This window comes from Egretta garzetta, unplaced genomic scaffold, assembly GCF_000687185.1.
Source record: "Egretta garzetta isolate BGI_Z169 unplaced genomic scaffold, ASM68718v1 scaffold148, whole genome shotgun sequence".
NCBI classification, from domain to species: Eukaryota; Metazoa; Chordata; class Aves; order Pelecaniformes; family Ardeidae; genus Egretta; species Egretta garzetta.
In genome coordinates, this window is record NW_009260669.1 from 2,070,909 (window position 1) to 2,091,071 (window position 20,163).

The 20,163-nt window shown below is 38.3% G+C and overlaps 1 protein-coding gene across 1 annotated transcript in view; it reads right to left on the bottom strand.

Annotated features, from left to right (window-relative positions):
• Positions 1-20,163, bottom strand: part of PCLO (piccolo presynaptic cytomatrix protein) — a gene marked incomplete at its 5' end in the record, with an annotated part of 372,092 nt that overhangs the window by 121,111 nt on the left and 230,818 nt on the right. Inside the window, one exon of the mRNA XM_035901092.1 lies at positions 17,835-17,916. Coding sequence (XP_035756985.1) covers positions 17,835-17,916 — 82 coding nt within the window. The remainder of the gene's footprint in view (positions 1-17,834; positions 17,917-20,163) is intronic.

The following is a 20,163-nucleotide window of genomic DNA, read 5'->3' on the forward strand; positions in this document are numbered from 1 at the left end:
CGGCATTTCAGCATAGGGAAAGGTCTTGAGTAACTACTGCATGAATGACATCACACAAATAACTATTTCACTAAAAATTACATTAAAGCCAATCCTACTTTCTTCTGACAGCCTTACTGTACTGCAATGGGACTATTTGCATGGCAAAACTATTTCAAGCAAACCTTAATTTCCAGTATTAATTAAATTGTATCAAATTGCTAGAAATTCATGTGAAGTGCAGATTCAAAGGATAGCTTTATCATATGCCTAAAACATGCATACAATTTAGCTGAAAAATTATAGTAGCTGAGCTTTTAGAATCAAATAAATACAGAGACAGAGATTATTGAGCTCCAGCAGCAAAACATGTACATTTACACAAACCTGTATTCAGCAGATGCTATTATTTTTCTTAAATATTTGCTTTTAATTGACATTTTTTACATAAAGGATGTACAATTATCAGAACAGAAAAAGCCTACAACCGGTCTGTGAAGAACGTCATCAAACCTAACATATTTTCTCCCTTTTTTTAAAATTACAAAGACGAAAACATTTTGATCACTCTGATTATTATTCATTAATCTGCCCTATGTATAGAACAATGAGAGTGAAAACAAAAGCTTAAAAAATAGTCTCATAAAGCTAGTCTTATGCATTGCCAATTTTTCATGCTATCTTGCTTTTTAAAAAAGTACTTCCCATACAAGGAAAACAAATTATTTCTTTGAAGAAGAAAAAAAATGTTACATCTGAGATGATTCACACTTTGAACTTGGAACGTAAAGGCTGATTTTCCCACCTTTATTGTAATGGCTAAATAATTAATTTTCAATTTACTAATTTAATAAGCCAAACCTGCTGCATGATTAGACTTATCAGCTATAGGAAGATCACCACACAATCTCTTTGCAAAGCTCTATCTTTTTAGATTAAGGTTTTTCCTCAGAATGCTATTAGTGTTTGATCAGTCAGCCCTGAGTTTGTTTTAGAAGTAAGATAGCCACATTGAGTTTCTGGCCAAAGAAGCTTCCACTAGTTGTTCTATCCCAGTTTAGCTAAATCTATTTCCTTTCTGACTCAGCTTTCCTCATAATTACATATTAGCCATTTTCCAAACAAGCATTTCCTTTTCTTTTGGAAGACGCCTGGTGTTCAGGTACAGGCATGGATCCTCTACAGCACAGTTTAAGGGAAGGCCACAGTAGACTTCAGGGGTTTAGCAGGAATTACTTGACATGGAAACGGCTCATTCAACCACAGCAAGCCTATAACAAAATGGTGCATCCCTCTAACATACTGATAAAACAGGTGGGTGAAAGAAACCAAGGAAAACTAATGGTGAGGAATTAAAAGGAAATATATGAGGATATGTTCTTAAAGCTACAGCATAGTAATTAGTGTACATAGGTATATTTAATGCACTGAGATGCATGGGCTGCTGTACAAATCAAGCAGTATGCATTGCCGGAGCATGCAGGAAGTTCAGCCACATTGCTAGTGGAGGGGGCTGGCTGCACCTCAGATGTTCTATGTTTTGTGACCTAACATAGCACAACTTGGGTGGGAATTCAGTGACAGAATGACCACTGGGAATGTGCTATCAGGATACAGAACTTTTAGTGAATGATTTCAGCAGCGGCTGATGGCCAAGGATGAGTTTCAGGAGTAAATAACCTGGGAATAAGACATGATATGGCCAGGGGCTAGTGTATCATAAATGGTATGAAAAACCTTGAGTTTTTACAAAGGATGATCAACAATCTTTGCATACCAGATGTTTTACTGCTTATCCACCATTGTGTGTAATAGGGGAAATTGATTTTGGTACGGTACTACTGGGAGTACAGGTGTGAATTTTGTATGCATACGCTGAACACAATTTGCCTCTAGGTTATTTTTATACCCAAATTTGAGATAAAGTTCAGATCTGTCATATGAACCCATTTCAGCATCTGTATTTTTGTTTTACCTCTGTGGTGATTTTTTGTCTTGATACTTCCAGAACAGATAAGAGATTTAGGGAATATGTAAACTCAACCCTATGACAACATGAATGAAAACAGTGTCAGCTGCAACTGCACCAAGATTTGATATCACAAGAACATCCTCTTAAGTTTACTTTGGTTTTGTCCAGTGCAACTTTGTCAGTTCAAAAACCCACCTTGAAACACTGTGCAGTCATGTCTAATTATCTTCACCAGGAGTTGTAAATACTCGGATGATAGCAAAAATTTGCTAGTGAGTTCCTTGAAATTTTTGCTAGTTTTTTTAGCCAGTTTGGCCCCTGTCTGCACATTTGTCTTCTTTTTGTAATTTGAAGACCTGAGCAACATCAGCTTCTTGTAAGACCTTACACCTGGGATTGTAAAGTAATGCAAATACAATGTAAAAGTATGTAAATCTTTTTAAGCCTCTTTTTGGACATAACAAGTGAATAGTTCTCTCTCTCTTTTAACAGCCAATTAAGAATTGGAAGAGAATAAATATTTCAGCTTGAGGGGGATCCTCTAGAACAAAAATGTAGAGGGACCCATATAATCAACATAAAACACCACCTAAATACCCAGGCTAATTACAGGCATGGGGAATATAATTAAATTTCTGCTACAAGATATATTCATCATGGTAGTTAATATTCCTTTAATTATAAACTTGGTATGAATGATAATTGATTAACTAAACATATTGCTGTTTGGCTGTTTTCTAACATAAATGATTTGATACACAGAAAGGATGTTGTGTTTTAAGCAATAGCTACATCAGCACTCTGGGACTGTGCTATGGGAAATTCTAAGATTATTTTTGTTGAGGAGAGTAATTTTTCAGTGTAATTGCAACAAACTGTGTAGGTTTTTTTAAATTAATTGCCTTATTTCAGTGCAAAATTGAAATTTAGCCTGGCAAAGTTTATTTTTCCTGACTCGATAGGGAAAGCAAACCCACATTTCCAATGATGGGTCTAAATGTCCTTTACAGAAGTTGAAAAATAAGAGTCTTTAAAAAGATAAGTACTTCATTGCATAAAGTGAATATACGTACCACTATAAAAGCATTTAAATGTTAGCCTATCCTTAGGACTTAGAAATTCATGTGAGCTGCTCTGCACATTTATCAGAGGACTTCTGATCAAACACCATTGAAAGACTCATTAATATGCTACAGATCTGAGGTTCACAACTGGGAGCTATTAAGTTCAGCAAATCCAATAAACAACAATTCTTAGTATATAACACAGACAAACAAGCACACAGTAACTTACTCTTAACCCACACAGCCAACATATGGACTTTTCAACATATCAGTAGGACAGGACACTTTTCATCACATGGGGGAGTAACTTGACAGGGTGAGAGTTTTCTCGTGATACACTATACTAGTATCTCTGCCTCTGATATCTTAACTGCAACAGCACAGAAGAAAGGTGGTTTGTCATACAAACGGGTGTACAAAACACTTGATTTCAGAGGCAATTCTATGGGCACCCATGCTAGATAACTTTGAAAATCACGGCTGACACATAGGTTCTGATTTTGCAAATTTAAGGTGTTTGTCCATATCACTGCTAATAAAATAGTCTTCTCCATGTCAACATATAAAGATTTGTATTCCTAGACATTTTGAAAAGGCTTGTGATTTGATATTTGTAGATTTTAGAGTCAAATGTATGACTGACATTATGCGTTAAGTAGGAACATATTTGCTAAGAGACAGCCACAGTGGCATGTGGGGGAGTGCATGGGGGGCTGTGTGCTTGCACATGTTCTTGTTGCTGGACAAATCAGGGGGTGTTTCGTTTAATTTGATCTGTTTGCACTAAACTAGAAAATTGTATTTCATTATTATTATGTTGCAAAAATGTTACTAGAAGCAATATTTTAACTTAAATTACAAAGCATTCAATTCCAGGCAGTCAGAAAGGATGAGTTACTTTTTGCCCCCTGAGCTTTAAGTACTCTGTTCTGGCTGACAAAGAAATATGGCTTGGATGTTGCCGTATTTTCTCCAGTGAAGATGGGATTTCAAACATGTTTATACTGTATCTATTGAAAATATTGAGTTTACCACTTCTGTTTGCAGTGACATTGTCCTATTTATCACCTTGAATGCAGATAGCTTAAAAATATCATCAATCATATAGGTCTTTGAGTCTTAATTTCCATGTCTCAAACTATATTGATATAACCAGACATTCATCTTTCAATTTTAGGTTTTCAGATTAATGAACTACTGTTTTCTTCCTTAGAAGACACAGGACCAGTTAACCATCGGAAAGTGGATCACCATGCTTTGAATGAGAGAGGGCACCTTTCTGAACTCTGAGTATTGATTTCTATGGAAAATATCTTCTTCAGGAAAACATCTCTTCAGAGGTAATTTTACACATTTAAGATCCAAACATTTTTAGGATGCTTCAAAGCTAGAAGACTGCTAATTAATTGCAACTGTATTTCCTGATCTCCCAAGGCTATGATCTTACTCTCCTATCTAATCTTGACTAAAGCCTTAAGATGCAGCACACTAAGCAAAAAAATGCCCTGCCAAACTCCCACAACCCACAACACCTAATGCTAAACTCTAATAAGATCAATCATGCAACTGAACTGGTTTTATACTTTGATAAACAAACAAGTATGGATACTAAATCGTTACAGTTAGCTTGTGAGCCACTGATTTATATAGCTGAAAATATAAACTTAGAAGCTTTAGTGAAGATTTCAAGTCTCTAATAAATGAAGAATTACTTATGAAGGAAATCCATACTTCGAGAAAAATCATTACAAAATTGAATGGTCAATAGTTTTTTATGCTTTTCGGCAATTAACCTAATTTGTGACTTTCAAAAGGACATTTCACTTGTCATTTAATATCCTTCCAGACATCACAGACTGTTTCAGTGATGCATATTCATCATATATATATACACTCATACATATATCTACAAAAATATATATTTGGGTAGTGACCAACAGCTTGAGACTAGTAAATTCTGCCACTGGTGACCTGGCAAGCATCACTGCAAAACTATTTTAACAATTCATCCTACTATTTTCCTTAATTCCACAATTAGGTGCTTTGTGTCCAATTAGACTTGTTTATTCTGAACTTGTGTAGCTCAGTGTATCTCAGACCAGTATGGAATTGTATCCCCTTGTATATTTTGTAGTGTCACAGTAGCAACATAGCAGAAAGACTAGAAACATGACTCAGTTGATGACACAAAATAATTTATTTTCCTGGAGTAGGTTGACCATAACCTGAGCTCTACAATTACAATTTGGTCATTTTTCTCCTTTATGGAGATAATAAAGATCAGATTGCTGCCAATCTGTTGCTGTTGCTCTGGTCACAGGGAAATTCATGAAATATTATCATCTTTTTACTACTTAGCTGAGCAGCTCCACTATAGCCATTAGAGTCTAAACAGCCTAGATTTCCTGGAACTGTTTCAGTAACAAAGCAATGATTAGGCTTGCCTTTCCAAAGAAATGTCAATAGCCCCTTACATAAGTTACAGGTTGAAAAAAAAGAGAAAACCCAAGTAATTCAGGGCACACCAGGCTTTTGCTCGTATTGGGGGTCCTGCCTTTACGCAAAGGTGCAAATTAAGCTTCTGGGGATGTTTTCTCTTATAATGGTAAATAGAATTCCAGCACCAAATGCAGGGACTATTGTTGTTTAATTATTAAGTCCCATACAGTAGCAACAACTTCAATATGGGCATGAGAGTGCGGACAGGTGACCCAGAAGCTCTGTGCAAACATTGTTCATGTGCTAACTCAAACAAATATTTCCTCTGGGCTAATTTTTCAAAGTATGAAACCATTTGTCTGTCTAATTAGATGAGCAAAGAAAGTAAAGAAGCAATTAGAATGTACAACAGATTTTCAGTAATCACACATGAGTTTCTGCGAATTGGCATAGGAAACCATAAGTATGAGCGTCAGCAGCAATCTGACTCTTGTCACAGTTAGAAACAGAGCTACATGAATTTTTAAGAAAGATATTAAAAAATTGCTACTGAATTGAATTTCTAGGAGCATAAGAGCATATCCTTCCAGATGGTAGTTGAAAATCACTATTTATTTCTGTGAAACGATGGTCATTTTACCACCTTTGGATATTATTTGCTTTGAAGTTGAAGCTATACCAAAGTAAAAGGGGAAAAACTGAAATGGACTTAAACTGCAAAATGCATCTGAGGGCTACAACACATGTCTCTCAGTAGTTTGAAATGGAAGATATGTCTAAACCTCAAAATAAAGATTAAGTGTTGTGCTTCAGATCCAGGAGCCAATGCACAGACATACAACGGAGGGATGAAAAAACCTCAAGTCCAAATATGGTTTCCATCACTTTCTAACAATACTTTCAAAACCAAAATTCAAACCCAGAAGGCTGAATCATAGCAAGGAAGCACAAGGGTGATGGTTTTTTGGGCAAGGTCCAATGGTAGCAATTGGAAAAATACATGAAGATAAAGAATGGAAACGAGACGTTAAGCATGAAAGATTTTGCAATGTGCCAAAGTACCACGCTATAGCAATGAGAACATATCAATAAAATAAAACAATACGAAGTCTTGCAACTCTATTTGGCTGTGAACAGAGACAGAACATACCTTCCTCCTGTGCTCATTTACTAGACATTATCTCCCCATTCCTCCTGCAGCCTTATCTAGACCAGACATATGCTAGGGTGCTGGTAGGCCCTTATCTGCTGGAACAATTTTATACCACGTTCCATTGTCTGTGTGAAACTGAATTGTCAGCCACAGAAAAAAAGACAACTTCTCTTTGGAGAGTTCAGACTTAGAAGTCCCATGAAGAAATGCAAGCTATTTATTCAGATAACATAGTTGTGATAAAGCAATCTGTAAAGTCTGGAGAACAGACGGAGAAGAAACATGACAAAGCAAACAAAACCAAGTTAGATCAGGCACTTGGAAAGCAGCAGGAAAAGTAATGTGTATAATAAAATCCAGGCTATATTTTTATTTGCATTATTATTCCTATACAGTTCTCTGGAATACATAACATGATGATCCATACCAGAGCTTGGTTGTCTAGATAGGTATGTTTTCAAGATTGTGCTCAGGAGAATTGTTTAGGTGCTTTCTAACAAAGTTAGCTTAAATGAAGTTGTTTCCTAGAAACATGATTAAGCCTACTCAGTTATTGCTCTTCTTGGCCATTGGCAATTAAAGCATAAAATATACATGAAGCCAAATCCTGAGCTGATGAAATTCAGATATATTCCAGTTGTTTTAATAGCACAGCATTGATTTATATCAGCTGCAAATCTGCTTGAATAAACAGTGATGATTATTACACCTGCTAAAAATCTTGTCCAGTGTGTTGCATAGACTTGTCCAACACATAGTCATGCTAAGAAGGAAGAAAGAAACACATTTGTCTCCTTCATTTTGCATTACTTCTCCAGTAATCATGGTGCTAATATTTGGGGAGCACAAAGGCTGTATCTATCACAAATTCTTTCTATGAAGCTGGTAAACTGGAGGACAGGGTTAAGAGGAAACAAAAGCATCACTGTCTTATCACTTGTTGGACAGTAATTCATGCTATCTGTGCGAGGTGTTGATGCTATCCTAAAGTAAGATATGCCAGTGGTGACGCTGTTTCCTTAAACATATACATAAAGGCAGACATAGTGACCGTACTCACTGTAAACTTATACTCTGGAGCACCTCAAGACTTTTTAGCGAAGGTTAGAAAGACCATCCAGTCTTAGTCTTGTTGTCGGGATTGCATTAGTCAAAACATGATCTGCACCCTTCTCCATCTGTTCTGAATTTTCTCTCCCTTCTTTGTCATAGTTCTTGCCCACAAAGCTTTGTTTAGCAAACAGGTCCATATCTAACCACATACACTCTCTTTCCCATTCTAAAATGGAAGGACTTTTCAGCAAGTCGCAAAATACATTAGATTTACACATCTTAGTTAAGTGCAGTGAGGAAAAATATTTTCTTTTTATCTAGTGTTAATCTCTCCCGTTTTAATTTATGCCCACTGCCTCTCATCCTCCTGCCATGTATCACTGTGAAGAGCCTGGCTCCCTCCTGCTGATAAGCTCCTCATTGGTACGGCATGGCTGCTATTAGGTGCCTCCAGAAACTGTCTCCTCTTCAGGCTGAACAAGACCTGTCCCTCAGTTTCTGCTCTCAGAGCAGGTGCTCCAGCCCCTGACCATCCCAGTGCCCCTCTGCTGTACTTACTCCTGTTTGTCAACGTCTTTCTGGTGTTGGCAGTGGGGGCAACACGGTATCTAGACACAGCCTGATACATGCTGAGTAGAACGGGACAGTCACTTCCCTTGGTCTACTGGCATAGTCCTGGTAACATAGCCCAGGATGCTGTTGGCCACCTTTACTGCCAAGGTACGTGATATGCAGGTATCTGTCTACAGAGATCTCCCCCAAGGGCCTCTTCTGCAGACCTGCTCCCCAGCCAGTTGGTTCCCAGCTTGTATCATTGCACAGGGCTCTTCCTCTCCAGGTACAGGATTTGCATTTGTCCTTGTTCAACTTCACAAGGTTTCTGTTGGCCCATTCCTCCAACCTGTCTTTGGTTCCTCTCAATGGCAGCCCTGCCTTCAAGTATATTCTCCCAATTCAATGTCATCTGTAAATGTTACAAAAGTGTACTCCATCACCTCCTCCATGTCACTGATAAAGATATTAAATGGTCCAGTGATAGGTTCTTCTGTGGTATTCTACTTGCTACCTGCCTCCAGGAAAAGCACGGCTCATTAACCACCACCCTCAAACCCCAGACATCTAATCAGTTTTTTTACTTATCCAGTTGCCCAGACATCCAGACCTTTACATACCAATTCCAGGCTAAAAGTTAATGTCAGAAAACACCTGAAGTCTAGAGTTTCTCTCAACTTACTGCTGTACTGTAATTTTAGTCCAGTTCCGCAAAATTTTAAAGATTCTTATGAGGATTAATCTACCATAAAAATGTAAGCGTTAATCTGTTCAGCCAATATGTCAGCCAATCGTTCATGGCTTCACTGTAAAAAAAATCAATCTTTGTGATATTTTTAATGCTACAATAGTTGCTTTTAGCTCAAGCTTTTATTACCGTTCTTCTCATTGAGGGAGGAGAGTTGAATAGATTTTATTGATGTTTCCCACATAGTATGAGGCAGCCCTGTCATCAGAGGAAGAGGATTTACATAAAGCATGCTCTGCTGGCATTTCACAACTTAGTTGGTATGTTATGAATCTGGCGTATTAGTAATGTCTTAGCAACTATTATTAGCAAACAATAGTTCAGTCCTAAGTGAATGCAATGACCCTTGTTAGCAGTTACCTTAGCATCTTGGACCAAAACTTCAAACCATTCCATTTTATTTAGCTATTTTCGAAGCGGATCATAGAATCATAGAATCATAGAATGTTTTGGGTTGGAAGGGACCCCTAGAGGTCATCTAGTCCAACCCCCCCGCAGGAGCAGGGACACCGCTAACTAGATCAGGCTGCTCAGAGGATCTCCAGCTTTTGAAGCTATCTATATTTTGTTAAGAAAATACCAAGAAAAGGCTTGAGGATCTAGCATGTAAGTTCTCTCTACTACAACTCTGTGTGCTGATCTTGTGCTACAGACTTCACATAATGTCCTTGTATTACAGGTTCATACAAACTGTAGACAAGTGTTAATTTATTTATGTAATTAATCAACCTGTTTTTTTTGTTTTTTTTTTTTCCAGTAAACTTCTTAGAACAGAGAAAATCTGCCTGATATTTGTGCAAGGGTGTGTTGGCAATGGTTAAATTGAAGCTACTGTACTCTATCACTTCCTTTGGGAAGGAGACACCATGGGGAGTGTACATGCCATGGGAAATGTTGCCAGGTCTTGGTCAACATTTTGAGGAATCTGTAGGAAAGATGATACCGCCTGTGCTTAACAGCCACCCAGTAAAGCCTCGGCACTCTGGATAATTCCTCTTGAAGGAGAACCAAAGGAATATCTCGCCCAAATGACTCTCCTGAACAAAGGAATCAATTGATACAGTGTTGCATGGATGTCTGTCATGAATAGGGAAGAATTTGTGGAACTAAAAATTGTAAAATACCATTCTTCCAAAACAAGTAATACCTGTAATCATTTAAGCCTTTGTAAAAAGCTCTGAACTTTCCTTCTTTTCTCAAAGAGAAAGACAGTATCTGGTTTTGTTGTATAATTCATTTAAAACGTTGTAATATTCATAAAAAATACACAAAACAAGTGAAGGAATTATAGTTCCTCTCTTGTTAAACTTCAAATTAACTTTTGACTCATTGCTTGGAAAAGATCCTAAGCTGGCAACAGCAGAGACAGAAGCTTATGGTTCGTTCTCAGAAGACTTATCACAGAGCAGCTGTTCCGACTGTCCCCGGGAAGGATTGTGTGGCCATTTGACAGTTCATTTCTTACAATCATTCAAGCTGTGTATACAGGCTCACTTTGTGTTTGGAAATAGGGAACTGTCCTCTAGGACACACGTTGAGACCTTCAGTTCATTGTATATGCTCTTTCTCTGATGACATCAGTCACTCCTGAATGAGGCTAATAACTGTATACAATCATTTTTCATCTAACTTGGGTTTAAACTCATGTCTTTAAGTAATGACGTGCCTAACTTCTGTTGCACCCAGCTTAGGCTGGCAATAAAATAATAATAACAAAAAAAAATAAGGAAGCAGCATAGAAAAAGAACTTTTCCACATTTTAAAGAGGGGGAGTTGACAAAACGATATTTAGCTGTGGGTTTGGATTTTTTTCTTTTTTTTAAGGATAGGCATAAATCTTATAGGACTTGATATGTCACATCTTATTTGTGATACACTCATTTGATGTCTCAAAAAATGAATATTTCTTATAATAATTTGACTACTGCAAAAGAAAAACAGCATATGAATTAAGTGCACACTAATTCACTAGTCAGCTTGTTTGTTGAAATTAACCCTTCAAAATTCAGGCTTTTTTTGTGACAGGGATAAAGGTAATTTATTTTCCTGCATAGCTTGTTCCTTTAAAGACTGCATTCTTCACTTCTGTATCAAGAGAATGATATATTTTTTTTACCCAGTAAAAAGTGTCAAACGAGGGAGATTTTCAGTCTTTTCTGAGAAAATGGTATATTCTCAAGCCACTGACTACTTCTAAGACATCAACAAGCAGCAAAATAAAAACATTTTTACAGAAAGTAAAAAGATACTTTCTGATCTAACATGCAAATTAGCACCTTGTTTGATATATCTTAAACTTTTGTCTCCTTAAACTGTATGTCTTCTAGAAAAATGTGGATTGCAGTGAATATGTGGGGCTGATTTTTTTTTTTTTTTTTGTGTGTGGGGAGGAAATGAATGTAATTTTGGGGTGCCTATCCTCAGTCAGCTTTGGCTTCATCAGCCTTGACTGCCTAATGTCAGTTTAACTCCATTTCTTGACAAACAGATTTCTTCAGGAACAAGAACACTTTCTGGCAAACTTCAGTTTATTTAAAGAAAATTTTGCTGACAGCCTCCCCTCCCCCAATTTCTTTTTACTGAAGTAAACCAGCAAGCAAACATGCATGCATTGAGTGCATGTTACATGTCAACAATATTAAAGTGAAAAAAATTCAGAAACACAGGTAATGAAAAGCAGAGGTTTCACTTGACAAAAGCTGCACCCCAGTGATCTTGGTGCTATGAGACAATCAGAACCTCGGAGTACCCCACCAATCCACAAAGAACATCTGCTGTCAGTGAGCTGCAGAATCAGAATGTCTCAACTTTAGTCATCCTGCATGCAGATGGCCTGGGAGTATACACCTAGTGCACTTCAAAGACCTGTCCAAATCTGTGATTAGGTAAATAGTGAATGGAAGGCAATCATTCCCAAAACGTTCCAGCACCCTTCCTGGAAAGTGCATCCAACAGAAATAAACGTTGGTTGATGAGGTGCGATGTGGTCCTTTAGACAACCAGTCCTCTACAAGTCTTTTGATTGTTCTGTAGCTTCTTTGTACGTAAGCCGTATGTGTCCATCTCATCTAATTTAAGATCTCTACAAGACAAAAATTGTAGTCACCTCATGCTCCCTTTATAATCAATAGAGGAAAATAGCCATATCCAAAAGGTGATTTACTTAAACTATTTCAACCTCCAATTAATTGCCCTTTGTAATTGCCTTGTTCTAATGCAATTATTAAATGTATGCATGTTTCTGATAGGAAGTATGCAGAGAAGGGAGAACGGGTTCTTCATTTTCCTCTGAGAGCTGTTAAGATAATTCATGCCTCACCTGTGAAGTAAAACCTTAAACTGCCATTTCTGCATTATTAACTTTTTCCAGTGTCCTTGAAAAGTTGTCTCACCAATGATATGCATCCCTGAATGTCTCATCTTCTTGTTCTTCGTGAGAAAGTGCTGACCTGCATTACTTATCTCCAAAACAGAGAGATTTCTGGTTGGCTTCTGTGAATCTCATTCTTACGTGCCTGCTTTCCTCTTGGCTTTCCATGGGAACCTGGAGGCCTGGCTTAACTCTAACTTTCAGTGCTGCAGTGATCTGTTTCTGCAGCCTTGTCTGCATGAGAGCTATGAAAGCAAATTGGACCTTTATAACCAGCAGTCACATTGCACTCTTAATTACCTCCACTCGTCTTAAGATCTTATTAGGTATTTTTCAACAGATGTTCATACACTGAAAAATGCATAAACAACTGAGCTGCCAAAAAGGGTTCATGAAAGTATTTTAAATACACACACTAGTGCTTTTAAAATTAAGTTAATTTAGAGAGAAGGCATGGAAACATGGAATATATGGCCTGTATCTCTACAAAATCTTTCTAATAAATACCAAAATTTGTTTGTGGTCTTTTTTTTTTTTAAATTTATTTAGAAAAGCTGAATGGTATTAATTTCTTCCTAAGATTGCTATTAAGACACAAACAGACATCTCTCCATCCTTTTATTTTCATTCCTGTCCTCACTTACTGCCATATGACTTCACTGGAAAATCTCTGAGGTTGTCTGGCTGTGACAGCTTTGTCCCTTTCTGTTTATGGGGTTTTACCTTCTGTGCCAGGTCTCTGATAAGGAGACAGTGTTTGAGGGAATGATGGCCATTAATTAGGGATTAAATCCTCCCCAGTGACAAGTGAGTGTTAGAGGAGGGTATTGGGCTTTTGTGCAAAGTATTATCTCAGTTCTTCACAACATTGAACCAAAGAAACAGGATAAGCAATCCTCTAAGAAAAGTGTATGAGGACAAGAGGTGGGTTACACTTCTCACTGTCTGTCTTTGGTTACTATATCACATTCAACACAGACTGTGACTGTATTTAACCTGTTTTTTTAATTGATTAGTAACCACATATTCACTGCACTTTAGTATTTTGCTGTAAGAACTGAATTTGCTGAACTTACAGGTGAAAGAACCCTAAATATATAGGGCTATTTATTTAGAGACTATCTATAGCAGTGAGAGCTTGATATAGGAAAACTCTTCTAGTTCTCTTCCTCTCTCTTGGGATAAGTATCCCATGAGCTGGCACGCTGCAGAAGTGTAGTGTTGTGTGCAGGAATTAATAATCCTTAGGGAGAGTACGAGGCATCTCTGACGTGTGCAGTGTTACAGCTACCCTGTCATCCTCTCAGAAGTTTCACTGACATCGCTGCTAAGGTGAAGATTAGGGATACAGTCTTCTGCCCACAGTCATTCTCTTCTTTACTATGAAGTTCACAGCTTTTTCTGAATTTCTTCTCTGCCTTTTATTTTTCCATCAGAATTGAAGAGGATGCTCCACAACACAGTCTGGCTGCTCAAAGGTACATTTTGCTCCCTGGAAACGCAGAATATCCTACCTTTGGAAAGGGAAGCATTACTTGTGACTCAGCCGAAGTGAGGCAAAGCAGCAAAAATTAACTTTGACTGAGTGCTCTCATTGTACCAATACACCTACTGAGATTTGTCTGCCTTGCTGGATTTTCACCCAGTGTGTCTAAACAGCTTTCTGATCAGGTATAACACAATATAAGTTTTTACTTTTGCAACATTTCCAAAGGCATTGGCAATGCTTTCATTGCCTTCAATAGCCATGTCCTCTCTTCACTTCTTCAGATATAGCTACGATGTGTTAAAAAAACAGAAGAAAAAATGCTGGCAGTATAAAGCAGTGCTTACGCTGTTATGCTAAAGGATTCCAAACCAACTAGGAATTCTCAGTGAAAACAAACAGTGAGATTCTGGAGCATTAAACATTGCTACATTATCATTAACTGATCATTGGATCGTTGCTTTGGCACCTCAGCATAACCATGATGCCAATTCTTTTTTTTTTGTAAAAAAATTGCAAATTATTAATCAATCTTTGCAGAGAAAATCCTTGGCAATCCCTTCATATCTATCAGCATTGCCTGATGAGGGGACATTGTCTGCCTTGAAAAGAAGAGCTGTGAGTTCTAGGTGATGGTACGTGTTAAAGAAACAAGAACCCTCAAGAGAGAGGCCAGCTCGCAATTATACATTTATTTTTCACTCAGAACTACTATTCTCTTGCTATCACAATTTTGGCCCAGTTCCTCATTCCTTAAACACCTCATTCACATGCTAAAATTTGCAGTAAATGTTTTTGTGTGCAAAATTATGCCAGATTATGTAAAAGACATCAAAGGCATCTGTACCTCAGAGCCAGTTTTCATTAATCAAGAAAGCAAATAAATATGTAGTGATACAGCCTGAATTTGAAATTATTTGGGACTACTCTTATTATTGATATTCATAATGTGGCAATTTCTCGATCCATCATCAGGCAGCAACATCCACTATGGTAATTATGTGACGAGATCTATGGAATTTGAATTATAATGGTGATATTAGGATGAAATTCAAGGTTGTCCTATAGCTACAGCTGTGGTATAGCTGGGTACCAGGGCTGACCCAGCAGACTGAGTCATTAATGGCCAGGTTGGCCCAGGAATTCCCCAGTAAGATGAGGTGATGGGCTGAGCCACTGGCCAGCTTCCCAGCAAAACAGCTGATCAGCAGTTACAGGATTTCTCCAAGCAGGAACTATGGACAGTTTGGGAGATTTCCCCATGTAGCTCCCTCTGTGCACACACCAGTTAAGATACACTATTTGTATACTTAAGTGTTCATCAGTTCCCTTAGAGGAGAACCTGTCAGTCTCAGGCATCTCCCCAGGCAGCTCCTACTCTTGAACTGACCAAACTGCACCTAGATCATTTAAATCATCAGTAGAAACTGTTCTTGCATGTGCAGAAATGATCACATAGAACAGGCTTTTGTGCATAGGTAAGGCAAAGTTTGCTTTGCACAAACTGTAAGATAATCAGAAACAACGCACCACGGGCCAGCTGGCTTGTAAGAATCCAGCAACCCAACTGTTCAGGGAGTCTCATCCAGCTGAAGATGCTGCTGCAAGGATGGTTGCAACAGGGACTCCCATCGCCACCCGGACAGTGACTGGCTGTTGTCTTGGGGAGATCTGACTCCCCAGGTGAGCTTTATGGAGGGTTGTTGGGTTTTTTAACGTACACACTTCCCATGCCTATGCAACAAGTATAAGGCAAACAGTTAATTAAAATGATTCAACATCTCATTTTAGTACTTTTGATAAGAAAGAGAGGGGAAGGGAGAAAGGGAGAGCAGAAGAAGCAGAGGAAGGGAAGAAACAAAGAAGCAAGAAGGAAAAAAACCCATCCAGCTAACCAACCAACCATGGCATCTAGGTTAATATCCAATAAGCTTGTAGTGAGGTAGCTGTGGTGGTATAAGAATATGTATTGTTTAATTTACCAGTATTTTAAGTAACTTCTTCTGTATAATACATTTCTAAGCCGGCCTCTGGTTAATCATCATTGTCTGGTTAATAAAAAAAATACTTGTTATTAGTTTGCAGATAATGGTTAATAAAAATCTAATCTTTAAAAAAGTGAATAAAACCCATATGCATGTCTCTGGGAGAGGCTGTTTGGAAAGCTGAAGGCTAAGCAGAAAGCGCTGCACATTTAAAGAGAGTTTCTGTGTACTTTAATCCTTCAGAGACAGAGGGGAAGGAGGGGAGGTATGAAGTCAAGGAGTTATGGTACTTCAAAGATGTACAAGGAGTGAAAAATACAACAATTTCTTCTGGCTCAGATCTTCCCTATTGGTACCCTATTCCACCTTTGTTTTTTTTCTGTACAATTTGCATTTAAGCCTTTTCATATTTGTAGGGAACTAGAAGTATGACTTCAGCTTGTAGACACAAAGCCAAGCTTGCTTAGTGCAGTTAGAATTTGGGTACAATATAGCACAGCTACAGCAGCGAGCAGTGTGGGCTATGAAACCTTAGCAGGATCCTGAGTGAATATTTGATCCTGCGTCGTCTCATGCTGTGCAGGGCATTAGTAAATGGGAAGTCAATATCTACATCTTGGTTTTCCAGTCATCGCTTACAAGGCGTTTACCCTGATGCACAGTATGTTGCTGTGGTTGCCAGCACAACAGCCAGTCGAGAATTTGGAACAGGCATTTTACATTTCACGAGGGTTAAGTAACTTTACATAGAAGAACAGGCCTTCAGCAACACTAAATCACGAATTATGCACAGTCGTGCAGTTGTAATTCCACTTGTTCTTGAGTAAGAGAGCAGCTTGGATCACAGCATTACTCATCACCCCACAGGGCAAAATTCTCCACTAGGATGTCAAGGAGCTCCTATGGACCACCAGGGCCCGGGGTGGCTGAGGCTGACACAGAGGTGTACCCGGCGGCTTCTTTCAGACTGTGCTGTGGGGGTGGAGGGGTCTTTATGCCTCCTGAAATCATCAGTGGGTGTTAAGCTGACTAGCAAGAAAATACCTCATAATATATACAGAACATTCATTTAACACCCTAAATATGAGGTGGATACTGGGGGTGGAAGTGATCAAGATTTTACTGTCAGAAACCCTGTGAAAACAATATTTAGCAATTCAAGTAAGTTCGTGCCACTTTCTACTTAATGCTTGAGGGAACACCAGAGCTGGCAGTCGGTAATTACTTCTGCACAGGAACAGAGTTTGACACACACTATTAGAATTCTTTAAGCGAGTTACAAGAAAGTCTGACGGTTCCACGACAAAATCGCTTAAAGCATGTACCTCTGAAGGAAGACAAACAGCATGCTAAAACCCCTTTGAGTTCCTTACCAGTATTAGATGTGAGAAAGCGTGCAATTCCACAAGCTCAGGCAGACAGACCCTACCTGCGCTAGATCCCGTAACTGGCAGCCTTTCACAATTTGGTACATGAAAGCATCATACGGTGTTTCCGCTCACAGTCTGGGAGGTGAGTGAATATAACCTTTGCCACCTCCATCTCCTTTGCAAGCAGCCTCAGACTTACATGAACATTTGTGTTAGTGTTAGGGACAAGAGAATAAATCTGAAGTCCTGTGATAAATGTCTCTATGTGAAGATATCACGGAAAAATGGGATCTGATGGTTCTGCTACCCCCCTCTGTAGAATAGTTCCAGTCGAACACCTACACCAGCCTATTTTATAGAAACTCCTCATACAGGGAATATAGTTATATAAGAAGCAACAGCAAAACAGACCGCTCATATGTATAACACAACAGATTTCCCCTCTGCTTTTAATGTCTGTATAGCTTATGTATCTTGAACAGATGTTGTGACCTTTTTTCCGCACTGCTGCTTTCTGTTATAACCAACTATCAAGATTTAAAATGACCGCTGAATTTCCTGCTGCATATGACACAGGAATTATTTTTAATACTGCAAATCTTTTGCATGATTCATGCTAATCAAATTAATTATCATGCCCTGTAGAGGGTTGTTGGTTTTTACCTGAAACTGTGTGATCCTTGGGGTCTCTCAGTAGTTTGAGCCTTGCATGAGGGAAAATGTACTGCAGGGGTTTCCCATTTATCTGAGGAACACAAATATGCATGTCATAAAAAGATAAAACAATTTCAATTGTATCAATAATTTTAGACAGTTGAAACAGAAACAAACAAACAAACTTATTTCATCCAGGGAAATATCACAACTTCACAATTCAAACACCCCCCAAATTTCAAGACATTTGTCTGACTGCAAAGTCCTTCTGCAGTGGAATGAATATTTGCTTCCATAAAGGCAGATTCATTTTGAATATGGCTTTAGTTCTGATTTTCATTTCCTAATGATTAGAAGGTGATCACGGTCTTCTGTAGCTTCTCTTAACATTAATCCTTTGACCAAGTGATGTTCAAGAGAAGAATGAAATTAAATTCCTGTAATTATTATAAAATCCTGTCCACACAGACCTAAACAAAATGGTTGTTGAGTGTGCAAACAGCCATGAGTTACTGCTTTAGTTTCAGCAAACCCACAAATTCCAATGTACCTCTTGTCATCAAATTTCAAAAGCCTCTTGAAAGACCCAACCTAAAACTTCTAGGACTACATTTTATATGAAAATGTGCAACATTTACTTGGGCTGATACTGGAAAGTGTCAAAGCTGAAAGAAAGTCATCTCTACAACATGCATTAAAGAGCCAAGTTTCCAGCTGGGGTGATCCCACCTGCCCCACGACATGGGCACAGGAGGGGCAATGCAGCAGGGAATTTCCCACTTGCCAGGGATGATTGCCGTGAGCCCACACCAAAATGCCTTTGAGGAAAGAGGGTTTGCTGCAGCACTTACACACCTCACATCTATCACAGACCCTCTTTGCCTGCAGTTTTGGTCTTCTGGAAGCAAAGCAGAATCCATCACCTCTCTGCCATGTTGGTGCCGAGCCTGGGTGCTGCACCCAGACTGAGAGGAGAGAGCGTGGCTGCCTGAGCCTGCTCCAGGCTGAGCGTCACGGGATGGGAGCTGGGGGAGGCAGATTCACAGAGCCGACGGGACAACACTAAATAGCCTGATAACGCAGCAATCTGAGTGTATCAGCAGCCTGCTGCCAAGAGTTTATTACTATTATTTATATTTAAGTAGCATTTAAAGGGATTAAGCTCCTTGAACTAAGCACTTCAAACCCGGTTTCTGCCCTGAAGAGTCTATGATGTTAATGGATAGCCCACATAAATGACAAGGGGGGGAAGCAGAGAAGTCAAGGGACTCGCTTAGCTCAATCCCACAGTGAGCAGAATAATTTATACATCTTTTGTCGTAATTAGGTTTCTCATCCAGTAGATGACATTGCATCTAGAAGGCTGAAATCCTTCCAAAACATGCTGAGAGTAGTTTTGACTGTAATTTGTCTCAGACAAAAAAGGAGACCATGGATTTGGTAGCAGACAAGTACCCCAGAATGAGTCAGAACTTGAGATCAGGCAGACTTTAGGCCTTACCACGGAATTTTGCCAGGACATAGGGTCTAATACTACCAGAAGTGTATAACGTGCCATGAGACTTACGCACTTATAAACGGATCGGGACATTGCTATGTTTTTAATGACATTATCAGAAATTCAGCAAGTGTAATTTAACAGTAAAAATAACGTATTTGTCACATGTAGCTTACATTAAAAAAATCTGAAACAATGTATCTAATTTTATTTTTAATTAAATAAACAATTTTAAAAAATGCTAGCCAAAAGAAGCACTATGAATACATTTAAACAGATCTTTAGCTGGGATCCCTTTTGGTGGGAGCAATTAAATTTAATTGAGGAACACTGAAGCTCATAAACTTAAATTCACAGTTTTTTAATTGCTCTATCTGATCTTTCTTTAGCAAGGTTGCTTTTTTTAATAAATAATAATCCGAGACTATTCAATCCATATTGTACATGATTTTCTGACAAATATTTCAGAAAATATAGACTATCTCCTACTTTAGTCTATTATTTCCTCATTACTTTCATGTCCAGAATTTTATGATAAGTATAAATCTTGGTGATTCATATAGTTATGAATAAAAGCATTAAAGTTTGTAGCATTCAGGATGGCATATTATTTTTTATTGTTGGTGGGAATCAGTACTTAAACTGAACATGTCATCAGGCATTTACCTTCAGAACAGTATTTTTCTGAAAGTGGCAGAATAAACAGGAAAAAACAGTGGTTACTGTAAATAGATAATGGAAAGACCAGTTGCATTGGTTTCGATGTTTTTACTTTAACCACTAACGCCTATATCTATCTGAAATCTGCTAGTATATTTGAAACCCTGTAGAACACAAATT